Below are 11,874 nucleotides of genomic sequence, written 5' to 3'. Positions count from 1 at the left end.
ATACAGCACACGCCGGCACAGATTAAACTTGCGCCGGTAATCAGCGGAAGTCAGACACTGTTGCGCTGCCCCGTCGACCATTGATGCGGCTCGGTTAATTTACAATCAGCACTTGGCCCGTCCATCAAATTGTAAGTTGCAGTCGGAAGAATCGCTAGCACATGTATAGTTTTTTTACAATCCGTTGCCAAACATATTGATCGATGCGCACAAATGAATGCTGAGGGATATGTGGTGTGATATGTGTATTACCAGCGAAGAAATCGGACGGAGATTGTTGTTTAAATTTTAAAGTTCAGAACGATTAAAAAACCTTCGGCTCATTATTTCCTTACTTCGGCCAAATTCTGTTCTGCATCTGAATAATGGAAAGGCGGCATGTGCTTTGGACGATTGCCGTTATCGGTATATTTTCCATTCTGCTAAAACAAGGTACTTAATCGTAGAATTATTAACCGTTAGAATTAAACAGCGTTTGTATTTATACGTTCAAAAATATTCAGCTGAGTATTAATGCGCTGTTGTATTGTACAAGCGCTTAAGAGTTAAGTACTGCGATATATACATAAAGTTACTGATTATTTGAATTTCCGGTTACCAATACTCCAGCATGCAGGTCGATTATTGAATTGTTTTTAGCTACTTTGGATTACCGCTATCTGTATAAAATTTGTTTTTCTTCTTGGGTGCTACGCATTTTCAATTTTGTGGAAAAAAATTCGGGAAATTTTTAAATCTCGAAATTTCCCGAATATTAGCTGGTCTGTGAGTCAGTATGGCCGATCGTTGAACGTGACGCGACGCAACATTTTCCCCAAGATAAATCCGATAATATCAGCCCTTAACACCGATATACTGTATTATACATGTGATTATTCCGTAGGTTGGGCACTGCGATGTTATACATGCATTGAGGGAACGTGTCCCAGCGCTTCCGATATGAAGGAGACCGGCTGCACCACACTGCTGGATACATGCTTCAAGTTCGAAGGCGTTGTTACACAAGATGAAGTTCTGTTTCAAGGTACTAGTACTAACAAAATTACAGCCATAATTATATGATAATATGTAGATGAGCACTGGGACTGTACATCTTCGTTAAAAGATTCAGCTAAAAGTACGCGGTTGTGTGGGATAATTTTAGGCTATGTCACACGTGGCTGTGCAGCGAACAGCATTATGCAACAGTTCACGCCGGGCGATATTCAACCGAACAAGTGCACGAACGTTACCGGCTCCCGTGATCCCGATCCAGATAGATTAGAGACATACACCGGCAGGATCTGCCTATGCGACACCGATCTTTGCAATACAGCTTCCGCCAGTCGATCTCTTTATGTTGTATTTATTTTCTTTATAGTTTTATCATGTTTGTATCAGCGTATATAATATAATTGACTGCTTGAGGACGATGATCTCCCGGATTTTGACACAGAATTATACATAACTGCGATTGTTTTTGCTAAAAGTTTCGCCATAATATACTGTAAACGTTTTATACGATATTACAATTGTATAACTGGGTCGTGTGGTAATGGAAAATAATAAAATATCTATGATAATGAAAGTGCAGTAAAACTTCCAAATTTGCTAGAGTACACAAGTGCGAGACTGCGAGTAGTACGTATATAAATAGCAAAATTAATGCAAATACTTACATATCACATACTCGTAGAATATGTATATGGTGCAACGTGAATAGAAGTATGCAGTATTATTATAGATGGACACTGTATGTAACAATAAACCTAGACAGAAATGCTATAGCGACTCACGAGCAGTTCCGACTTCCAGTATACTAGTGGCAGCGATATATTACTGTATTTAAACGCCAGACGTGTCAAACACTTGCATACGTAATAAGTTATGTAGGACATTAATAAAAATATCTAATCATAAATAGAAGTACAGTACTTTGAAAATTGCTGTTCAAATAGAGATAAAGTACAACGGCAAAATAATTATTAATTCAACCGGCTCGTGTGCGTTACTGTACGTATCTGTATAGTATACCCGGACCGGTACGCTGTAATACGGAAGTTACCTAATTACGTTAAGCGGTATGGCTGTTTCTGCAGTCTGCATAATTAGCAACTTTAATAGGCACAAAAAAATTATATTACAATACAATACAATAAAGAATGAAATGTAATAAGGCGGTTTAACTTTTTAATTTTTTACATGTACAATACATGTACTGTATTCAAGCTGCAACTACAAGCCAACGTTGCCGTGCAAGCCTACCCCCTTCGGGTGCGGTAAATGAGATGTTCATGTTTGTAGGACTTTTCCGTTGAATCCGCTCTGCAAACGCGAAATTTCTATCAGATTTCCGATTTCGAGGCTTTTTTTGAGTTTTCGTACAATTCACATTTCATTTTCGACAGAATCGACACTGACAATCCCGATTCTTCTCAGTCCTTTTGAAATATTCTAATTTAGTGGTTTACACGTTCATGAGATTATTGATGAGAATTCTGTCACGGATTGGTTTGTTATCGTGTAGTAATGCAGCTACAGTCGCTGCTAAAGTGTATTCAGAATCAGTTCGCTGTTGAACGCCATCGCGCTGTGATTGATTCCCTTGATCTAGACCAGCAGGATGCGGAATGCGGGAGATCACTGCAGAATCAGATTGAGGAGAAATTGCTTGAAGATGGAGGTTTGTCCGTTTTTTCACTTTTACGTTGAATGACATCAGTATTTTGCGTGCGAAACTGCCTGCAGTGAGTGCAGTCTGCATACGTCAGAATGTTTCTGGGCGTAACCGGTCACGTTCGCAGTACCGCATGTTGTGATTCCCAGTTATACGATGAAATGCCCTGATGGGCTCTAATTTACTTTTGGCATTATGAGGTGTTTTAACGGTTGATCAACGATTCAACATTCAACTTTAAAAATTTTCGCTTGACTTTCTTCTTATTTGTTGGGATCGTAAGCTCACAATATTTGTGAGTTACGGACATTCGTGGATGGATATCGTTTTTATTGTTGAATTAATTTAAGGTTGTTGTTTGACCAACGAACAGCGTGTGTGACTGTGTCTATACTCTATAGCTCTGTGCAAAGTTATGTTTTATGGTTATCAGGTTATGGGAAAAATCGAGTTTGTATGCGTAATTTTATGCATTAATAATATGTATTTAAATTTTATAGGTTTTGTAACAAAACCTATAAAATTTATAAATTTATAAAATTTATAAAACCTTATTATACCTTATAAACCTTCAAGGAAATCAAAAATGTGTTTAACAAAACTCTTTGTTAAACACATTTTTGATTTCCTTGAAGCTAATGTAAATATGAAAATGAAAAAGCGTTCAGAATGAATGAATCCATGCAAATGTTATGCCAATGTATTTTTATTTCGCTTCGCAGTTCCCGCTGGTATCTTCAACATCGGGAACACGTGCTACGCCAACGCGGCTCTCCAGGCGCTGATGGTGTGCCAGCCCTTCACGGGCTACCTCGTGGACCAGTTCAACCGCATCCAGGGCCTGGTGGAGCAGCGCCAGTCCACCCTGGCCGCCCTCGAGGGCCCCGCCAAGACGGCCCCTTCCTCAGCGCCGAATTCAGCCAGGTGGTCTCCTCCCTCCTGCTGCTGCGCAGCCAGAATGATTCCTTCTCCCCCTCGCACCTCATGACCGCCGTCCGCAAGCTGTATCCCCAGTTTGCCGTCGGGAGTCAGCACGATGCGCAGGAATTCATTTCGTGTTTATTGGACAGGTGAGAGAAATAATTTGCGGATTTTGTCATTAATTGCCTCCTAACGCCTAACTGTTACGTTTCCCGTGCTTCTAAATTTTATGGTAAACATACAGTACGTTACGCTATTTCAAGATCTTCGTAACGCCTTTGGAGATAGTTTATTTAATGATAGTGTAACAGTGTCAATAACAGTGAATAACATCTGCCTACGTTCTTCAGCCTTTTTACTTGTTTTGACGTGATTCATTGCATTTCAATAGAAGTATGCGTAATTTCATGCAGTATTAATTCAGATCAGTAGAATTAAAAATGTCTGTTTTAAACCACATTCGGGCGACCGTGGATCTTTTCTTTTTGCATGCTGAAATGCTGAACGTAATTTTCAGTAAAAGTATAGGTGCTCAAGGAAAATCGTTTGATGGATTTTCGATACTTCAAAGTATGCTGTGATTGTTTAGAAATAGCTTATCAACGGACTGGCAGATATCGTGAGATATGATAATTTTACTTCGATTTTTACTAATAATAATTTTTCTTCGATCACCACTTTCTCATCGAAAATCAATTTTTCGTTGTCATTTTTAGTGCAGCTTTCCAGTGCATTAATTGGCATTCACTCCATCTGAACGCTGTATTTTATCATGGAGAAATTAAAACCGTAATTTATGAGGGAGATTATTCGTACTTCGTATTGTGACTTATTTTGTGTTCTTGATTTGTTGTAGAATACACGAAGAACTGAAGTATCCCGTGTTCCAGTTGTCCGAAGAAACTGCCGACGAAGACGAAACGGTCAGCAGTACGAAAAGCGATTACGAGAGCTGCATGAGTCTGGTGTCGGAGGACTCCGTGTTCCATTTAAACGGCGAAGAGGACTCCGGAGTGTCGGATGGACTGTCCAACGGCCATGTTAACGGCGACGATAACGACCGGGTACGAAATATTAGTCTTTTTTGAAATGATCGCATTCCGTCCAGTCGATGATGATAATCGGCACCAGATTTGAGTTCTAGTGATGTCAAAAAACCTTTCTGAACAGTTGGAAAAAATGATTTTGTAATGAAAAATATTGTGTTGCTTTTATTAATTTTCCACGTTTTGTTTTAGGATTCGACGCTATGCGGGAATGGCGATGAGTATTACGAATCCATGGACGATCATTCCGAGCTGGACCCCTCCCCCTCCACGGAGCTGCCCACCACCGTCTTCCCCAAACACCGAACGAGTAAAGTGGTCACCTTCCGCAGTATCATCCAGGATGTGTTTTACGGGGACTTCGCCGTCAGTATCCAGTGCCGGACGTGCGGGGAGGTGTCGACACGCTACGAGAATTTCCAGATGTTGGAGGTGTCCATTCCCACGGCGGAACAGTTGGCCGAATGGAGTGAGGGGACGCCGTGGTGGAGGAGAAGAAACCGAAGGACAGTCGCTGGCCCAAGTGGTTGAGCCTGAAGACCGGGCATGCCAAGCGACGCGTGGGCCTGATTAATTGCCTGCGTAATGAGTTCCGCCCGGAGCAGCTGAGCGGGGAGAACCAGTACCACTGTGATCGCTGCAACCGGGCCACGGATGCCGTGAAGAATATCCGGATCTCCCGGCTGCCAGAAGTACTAATTATCCATTTTAAACGGTTTAAGTATGAGAACTCTGGCGCGTTCCTGTCGACGTTTAGCAATCCGGACCGCAAGATTCATGATCTGTAAGTCTTGAATTCACTAGTATACCTAGTACCTACATCGCCTATTTATGATGTGGTAGAACAAAACAGATAGAAGTATATCCAACGAAAATTAAGCCGCAGTATAAAATTTAATTAAATAATCTAATGAAAAAGTGCTATACTGTAATTAATTTTCTTCTTTTACATCCACCCTGCAGTTACTGTATATAATGTATTGCAGTAGCTTTTTCCAGTCTTTAGTTCGAACTGTCCGGATAAAATTTGAAATATGTATCGGTTTGACATTTTGTTAGCTTTTCGCGTTTGATTTGATTTACCATTTATTTTGCATTGATTGAATTGTCTGGCTCATCCATTTGTTTATAAACTAGTAATTTTCTTAAAATTTGTTTTATAATGGCATTTTCCGGAATTCATTCTCAGGAAGTGTTATTCTCTAACAGGGTGGATTTTCCGCGCGATGAGCTGCTGGATCCGAGCCTGTTCAACATGGACTTCAGCTCCAAATACGATCTGCGTGCGGTGATTTCCCACTCCGGTTCCACGCTGTCCAGCGGACATTACACGTGCTACGTAAAGACAGGCGAGCCCAACACCGCGCCGAAGTGGTACATGTGCAATGACGCCGACGTGACGGAAGTTCCGAGTTCCGTGATTGCGGACACGGAGGCCTATATTTTATTCTACTCCCAAGTGGATCCCGAGAAGGACGAGCGCCTGTATCAGTTGTGTAAGGATCTCCGGCGGCTGCCTTTTGAGGGCACTCCGCCCGATGGATGGGAAGCAATATCCAGAAGGTCTCAGCAGTTCTTCCGCCTTCCATGTTTGCCCGATATGACCAAAATGTGCCACTCATCAGTAAAGGTAAGAATAAACATACAGCAAATATTCTTAAAAAAATTTGACTTCTCGAGTAGAATAAAGGTTAAATCTGCATTGTTAGCGATATCTGCTGATGACTACTATAATATGATTATTATATAGATATCTGCATTTTGATGAGTACTGTTGTACCGTATTATTCTAACTTCTTAAAATTCAACTTTGACACAAAATCAAATGGGGAATATTGAAATAGCAGTAGTTTATTATTTGGTATAGAAATTTTTGGTGATTATTTGGATTTTACTGACTATCGCTGTTAGCCTGTTAGGGTCTTTAAGAATATTGGAAGATAAAAAAGCCTTAGAATAATCACCGTAATAGTTGTTGGTGTCAGTCGAAAGTGCGGCAAAGATGCACAGCTTCTTTGTTACTAGCTCAAGTCCTTTTTTGTGTATTTTGACACAGTCGTTCATTTTTGATTGTGTCAGTATGTAATCATATACTGTAATGGTTTGGGAAAGGGCGAAATAAGATTGTTTATTACTGTGAGTCGCGAATTTCGAATGATATAAGTACTTACGCTTCTGTTGGTGCATAAACCTGCAAGGCGGTAATGTGTCGTATTTCGATATTGCAGAGTGGCTGTCGAAGCTGAAGTGGTCGCAGATGATCCACCGTATGTCTTCCCAGGACCTGATCTGTCCGCACCGGCTACTCCTGCCCGGCACCCTACAGCGTCTTCCTGACCTGGCCCTGCCCATCGCCCCGGCCGCCTTCGAGCGGATGGTGGAGCTGTTCGACGGGGCGCAGTGCCGTCTGCTGCACCGCGGCGAATGCTCACTCTGCGCGCACCTTCTCACGCCGCCACCGCCGCCCCGGCCCCACTCTGCCGATCGCAGCAAGACCATCGTTAAATTATGATTTATTTTTATCCTCTTCCACTCGCCACACAGTTTTTATTCAGTTACAGATTTTTATACTATTTTTGCCTGTCAAAGTTTGAGCGTTTAATTTTTTATGAATTGGGAATTGTTATCAGAGTTAACGTCTGCATCTCGTACAGTTGGTTTACAAGTTTTAGTTTTGTAGTTTCTGATGTCTGTGTCGTCGAAGGATTTTATAATTAAATTAGTTACGCGGCTGCGGTCACTTTGTAGACGATGCAGTATGAATCAGTCGATTGGAAAATAACGGAAGACTATTTAATACAGTTGCATAATAACTGGAATCAGCAGTAGAGCCGAAGAGAGAGCACTTCCCATGGCCAAAGTATGTGACTTTTGCGCAGTTGTCAGGTTCTGCAGTTCGCGCGTTTACTTTTTAATATTTCCTTTCTTTTATCGGTGAACAAAACTGGAAAATAAAATTTAGAGAATTTCTGCTGCATTAAATATTTCCTATACTGGCTCTGGCAACTTCCGGTACAAGTGCCTGCGCTCCGCGAACCCTTCAGGCCAGCAGTTACGGTAACTTGCCGCGGCAGGCAGCACGTGTTAAAGCAAACTGCAGACGAAGTAGTGCATTCTGCAGTCGTTTTTGTGGTAGGGTAGCTGTTAAATTTGCTGCAGGCGCCAGCCATAGTGGACACTGGACAGCATGTTAAAAATCACGAACTGAAAGAAGTGGCATATTTGCGAGTTTTTTTTTACTTCCTCTTGCATTTCATACTTAACGAATCTGATTTCGAATTGTGCATCAACAGCTGCACTTAATATTAAAGTACTTTCCTGGCTGTAGGCTGACTATCCAGTACGCTTTACCGTCCTTGTTCCCTACACAATGTCGCAACAGAGCAGTTCTACAGATCCCCTGCCTCATGGTTGTCCCGCTAACACCGTGGAATTTCTGCGCGGACTGCGTGATCTGCAGTCACATTATCTCAGCTCATTATCCGTTCATTCCCCATGAATGATGCTGTTTTTGTGTGGACGTAGCCTTTTTCACCTGTTTCCCAGTATGATCAGTCTTGTTCCGTTTTGCAGATTGGTAGCGTACGCTTACACGATGGATCTGCACCTTAACGACGACAACGTTGAGCCCATCTTGATTGGGGCGCAGTTTCTACAGATGTCTCCCGTGGCCAGCATGTGCTGGGAGTACGTGGAGAAGCGCCTGTGCCTGTCCAACTGCCTAGCCGTCCACGCTCTGGCTTCTCAACACCACAATCCGCTTCTGGGCGACGCAGCGCTGAGCTTGATCAATCCGCACTTCCTGTGTTTGGCGCAGAGCCAGGAATTTCTGCAGATGGACGCGCAACAGGTGCAGTCTGGCTGACGGCATTGTAAAGTTTACCCTAGGCATAACATGAGCTTTGTATGAGCCCAGGGCCAGAATCACTTGGGTTGCGGTGTATTCAGCGACAGTATCTGGCACCTGAATTATCCAGTTAGCATGTGTTCGGGGAGTTTATTTTGCAGCTGGTTGTACTGATCGCATCGGATGAAGTGGAGGTGTTCAGTGAAGATCAAGTGTTGGAGGCTGTGCTGCGCTGGCTAAATTACGACCGTCCCGGACGACTAGCGCACGAGCCCGCTGTCCTGCAGAACGTCCGCGCTTCCTGTCTGAGCGCCGATTCTCGGCAGGTGTACTCGGCGACACTTATCAGTGCGGGGGCGCCGTGCGAGTCCGCAGTGGTGGACTTGAAATCCCCGCCGCCAAAAAGCAGAAAACTGCACCACGCCATTCATGCGGTAAGAACCACATAGTTTCGTTAATCGGTCTTCACGGTTCAGTTTCTTCCAAAACAGTGAAGTCTTTATTGGAGCGACATATAGCGTTATCAGATTATGTTTATCCGTTTACGTTCCTCTCATCAGGAGAGAGGTCACCAATCGATCCTCTTTTTGTTGCTGCAAGAGCTCCAATAAACGAACCCTTTAAAAAACTAAGTCTTCGAATTCACCTTGTAATATTTTTTACCTGATTACTGCTGCCTTGAGTGCCTTCTAATAAAACCACTGTCAGACTGTAAATAATATTGAACGGTTTTTGTTCCTATGTTTCGAATCGCATAAAAATTACTTCCTCAGTTGACTGGCGACCACCAGATCATCTAATGGTAAGGCGAAGCCGAACATGACTGTTGTGTCAGTAATAGTAGTGACTCGGAATCTATTTATTTCACTTTTTTGTTAAATCGCGGACTTCAGGGTGAGCTTCAGTATTATTAAATTATTTTTAACTTCAGGGGCGCATGACGTGATCGTCTGCGTGGGAGGACACGATTCGGATGAAAGTGCCGTGGAGATTTTCATTCCATCGCTGCCGGCCGTATGGCGCCTGGAAGAGCTGCCCTTTCTCGATGATTGTTGCCGCGCAGTGCTGCTGGACGCCAGTACGATTTTCATTTCCCACCCTGAAGGACCCCATATCGTTAAGCGCGACAGCTACTACATGGGCCTTCGTAACGAGTGCCGCAAGGTGGCCCCAATGCTGACGCCGCGCAGACTGGAGGGCCTTGTCGCGCTAAATGGGCGCGTTTACGCCGCCGGTGGCTACAGTACTAGAGGCCCACAGCCTCCACTTCCACTGACATCCATGGAAGCGTACAATCCTGAGAGCAATTCCTGGAGTGCAGTCGCCCCGCTGCCCGTTGATCTAGTCAGGCCGGTGATGGTGGCTTGTGATGGTCGATTGTGTGTGTTCGGCGGGGTCAGCGCAGGGCGCCGTAGCAAGTGTGCTTTCTCATACGACCCCGCTGCCGATACGTGGACCAGACTGTCCGACATGCCGACCGCGTGCAGCGACTGCGTTGGCTGTGTGGCGCCCAGCGGATTAATCTTTGTTATCGGTACGCTGTTCCCTAGGATAGCATGGCATGATAAAATGACCAGCCTTACTGCAGTGGTGAATTGTGTAGGTGGTGAAGCGGATGAGGGTTACTGTAGGCGCGTGGATGCGTACGATTGTGCCGCCGATCAGTGGGTAAGGAAAGGTAGGTGATATTTTGTTTTCGGTCGCGGAACTACCTGCCGTTCGCTATGCGGTGGTAGATTTATCGGAGTTGAGATAGGTGGCGTAAAGAAACAGCGAATACTGCACATCTATGGGTTACGTTAATCGCTAAATGCATACTTATACTACGGCGCGCCACGGCCATTCTTTTTAGCTGCTTGACCGAAATATTGACAAAAATAATGTACGTGATCATATTCGTTTAATTGTTAATATGAGTTAAATTATTTGTATTTTATTTATGTCTATGTAGAAGTAATATTGAAATTATGGTACTTGCCATCGCGACCATTGTAATGTTGTTTGTATCGTTTTCGCGCCAACTTCGCTCATTGCGCACTATATATACCTGTACTTGTAACTGCTCCTTTGTGCATCCCATTTCAGATCCAATTTGTAGTAGTACGGCTTTGCGATTACAGCTGATCTGGTCCGATACCGCTCGTATCCCGGATGCGCTTGGTTGGATGGGAAAGGCTATGCTCTTGGAGGGGATGCACAGTGGGAAGGGGACGGTGACAGCAGCATCGAGGTGTACGACGAAGAGACCGACAGCTGGGCCCTGCACGCGTGTGAACTGCAAGGCGACAAGTTTGGTTTTAGCTGTGTCGTAATGAAGTTGAAACACGGGGGAAGCGGCATAGGCATAATTGACGCGTTGAAGTTAACATTCCTTAATAATATTCTGACGTTTCTGTTGTAAACTTATGTCAGTGAAGGGATTTTCGGAACTTATCCGGTGGAGAGTGATTTATAATTCTTGCAAAATGGCTTACGATATTAGAAACAAAATGATGGTGCTTTCGGCTGGCTTCCGCTCGCAGTAAAATAAAGCGCTTAACAAGTACGAGGCTGGAAACTGGTAAGCATAACGATCTTCGACTTGAAAGCCCGTTCGGAAAGAAGCGTGGTCACTGCGACCCACTGGTCATCCGTCATTCCACTAACATAAGATAATGATTTTGCATTACTACAGTAGCAAGTAAGCTGTCTGTATATTTCGCGGGCCCACTTGTGTACTGTACTGCCTACCCCCAGCACACTGTTAATAACACAGTACTTCTACCCACACTTCAAATAACTATTAGTCCTTCGTATATTACATGAAAATATTTGGATATATAGAATATATCTCTACTCGTAATTTTCAAGATACTGTGAGACTTTACAACAACATACTGTGTTTCGCTTCGCATTTAGAAAAGCGTTATTGTCAAACGGTATCTGCTCTGTATAACATTACTGACAATTCGTTTGTCCTACACTACAGTAGCAATTCGGTTCTGACTCTTACAATATGCAAATGATCTAGCCTTTACAAATGATTTATCGTATAATCGTCGGCGATTCAGATAATTACATAGTTGTTCAAAAATCTGCATTATGTTATACTTCTATGTAAAACTCCGTTTCTCCGCATAACACAAACGATAAGCTCCGTCAGATGCATGGAAATACAGTACGTCAACGAACACGAGCATGGTGTTAAATTTTTGATCGTTTTTACGGAAGTGAACACGCTGTAATTTCACTTGCTGGCTGCTGCAAAGGGTTCCTGCCTGCTAGAAGTTACTACGTCCCTAGAAACAAAGTTACCGTATTATTTTTCGTCTAACTAATCAGCAAATGAAGTGACCCTATTTCCGCAAATGAATGAAACCCTCAACAACAACAACAACAAATGAAGTGACACTATTTCTTTTACT

General features: G+C 43.3%; 3 protein-coding genes across 3 annotated transcripts; all 3 read left to right on the top strand.

Annotated features, from left to right (window-relative positions):
* Nucleotides 1–47: 47 nt before the first annotated feature.
* LOC129599112 (uncharacterized) lies at nt 48–1,533 on the top strand. The gene is made up of 3 exons (XM_055497253.1): nt 48–432; nt 884–1,024; nt 1,145–1,533. The coding sequence occupies exons 1-3, from the start codon at nt 366–368 to the stop codon at nt 1,387–1,389; spliced, it is 453 nt and encodes a 150-aa protein (XP_055353228.1). The 5' UTR covers nt 48–365; the 3' UTR covers nt 1,390–1,533.
* A 785-nt stretch (nt 1,534–2,318) lies between these two features.
* On the top strand, nt 2,319–7,354 carry LOC129599104 (ubiquitin carboxyl-terminal hydrolase 20-like). The gene is given in 9 exon segments (XM_055497242.1): nt 2,319–2,662; nt 3,379–3,534; nt 3,537–3,726; nt 4,434–4,641; nt 4,816–5,104; nt 5,107–5,407; nt 5,833–6,194; nt 6,197–6,253; nt 6,852–7,354. Coding segments are annotated over 9 exon segments (2,001 nt in total). The 5' UTR covers nt 2,319–2,508; the 3' UTR covers nt 7,136–7,354.
* Nucleotides 7,355–7,811: 457 nt separating this feature from the next.
* LOC129599133 (kelch-like protein 18) lies at nt 7,812–10,820 on the top strand. Its single transcript, XM_055497274.1, has 5 exons — nt 7,812–8,473; nt 8,632–8,904; nt 9,402–10,004; nt 10,074–10,148; nt 10,591–10,820. Exons 1-3 carry the CDS (start codon nt 8,123–8,125, stop codon nt 9,414–9,416), a joined length of 639 nt encoding a protein of 212 aa, XP_055353249.1. The 5' UTR covers nt 7,812–8,122; the 3' UTR covers nt 9,417–10,004; nt 10,074–10,148; nt 10,591–10,820.
* The last annotated feature ends 1,054 nt before the right edge of the window (nt 10,821–11,874 follow it).

The sequence above is a fragment of the Paramacrobiotus metropolitanus genome, unplaced genomic scaffold (assembly GCF_019649055.1).
Source record: "Paramacrobiotus metropolitanus isolate TYO unplaced genomic scaffold, Prichtersi_v1.0 Parri_scaffold0000138, whole genome shotgun sequence".
Lineage (NCBI taxonomy): Eukaryota > Metazoa > Tardigrada > Eutardigrada > Parachela > Macrobiotidae > Paramacrobiotus > Paramacrobiotus metropolitanus.
The sequence above is the reverse complement of the archived record's forward strand: the minus strand, read 5'-3'. Positions and strand labels throughout refer to the sequence as shown.

What these genes read in the sequence shown, in the direction of transcription:
- LOC129599133 (XM_055497274.1), top strand. Translation starts at nt 8,123, where the DNA reads ATGATGCTGTTTTTGTGTGGACGTAGCCTTTTTCACCTGTTTCCCAGT. An exon ending in TGCAGATGGACGCGCAACAG is followed by an intron (nt 8,474 to 8,631) that starts GTGCAGTCTGGC and finishes TTTATTTTGCAG; the next exon opens with CTGGTTGTACTGATCGCATC.
- LOC129599112 (XM_055497253.1), top strand. Translation starts at nt 366, where the DNA reads ATGGAAAGGCGGCATGTGCTTTGGACGATTGCCGTTATCGGTATATTT. An exon ending in TTCCATTCTGCTAAAACAAG is followed by an intron (nt 433 to 883) that starts GTACTTAATCGT and finishes ATTATTCCGTAG; the next exon opens with GTTGGGCACTGCGATGTTAT. An exon ending in AGATGAAGTTCTGTTTCAAG is followed by an intron (nt 1,025 to 1,144) that starts GTACTAGTACTA and finishes GGATAATTTTAG; the next exon opens with GCTATGTCACACGTGGCTGT.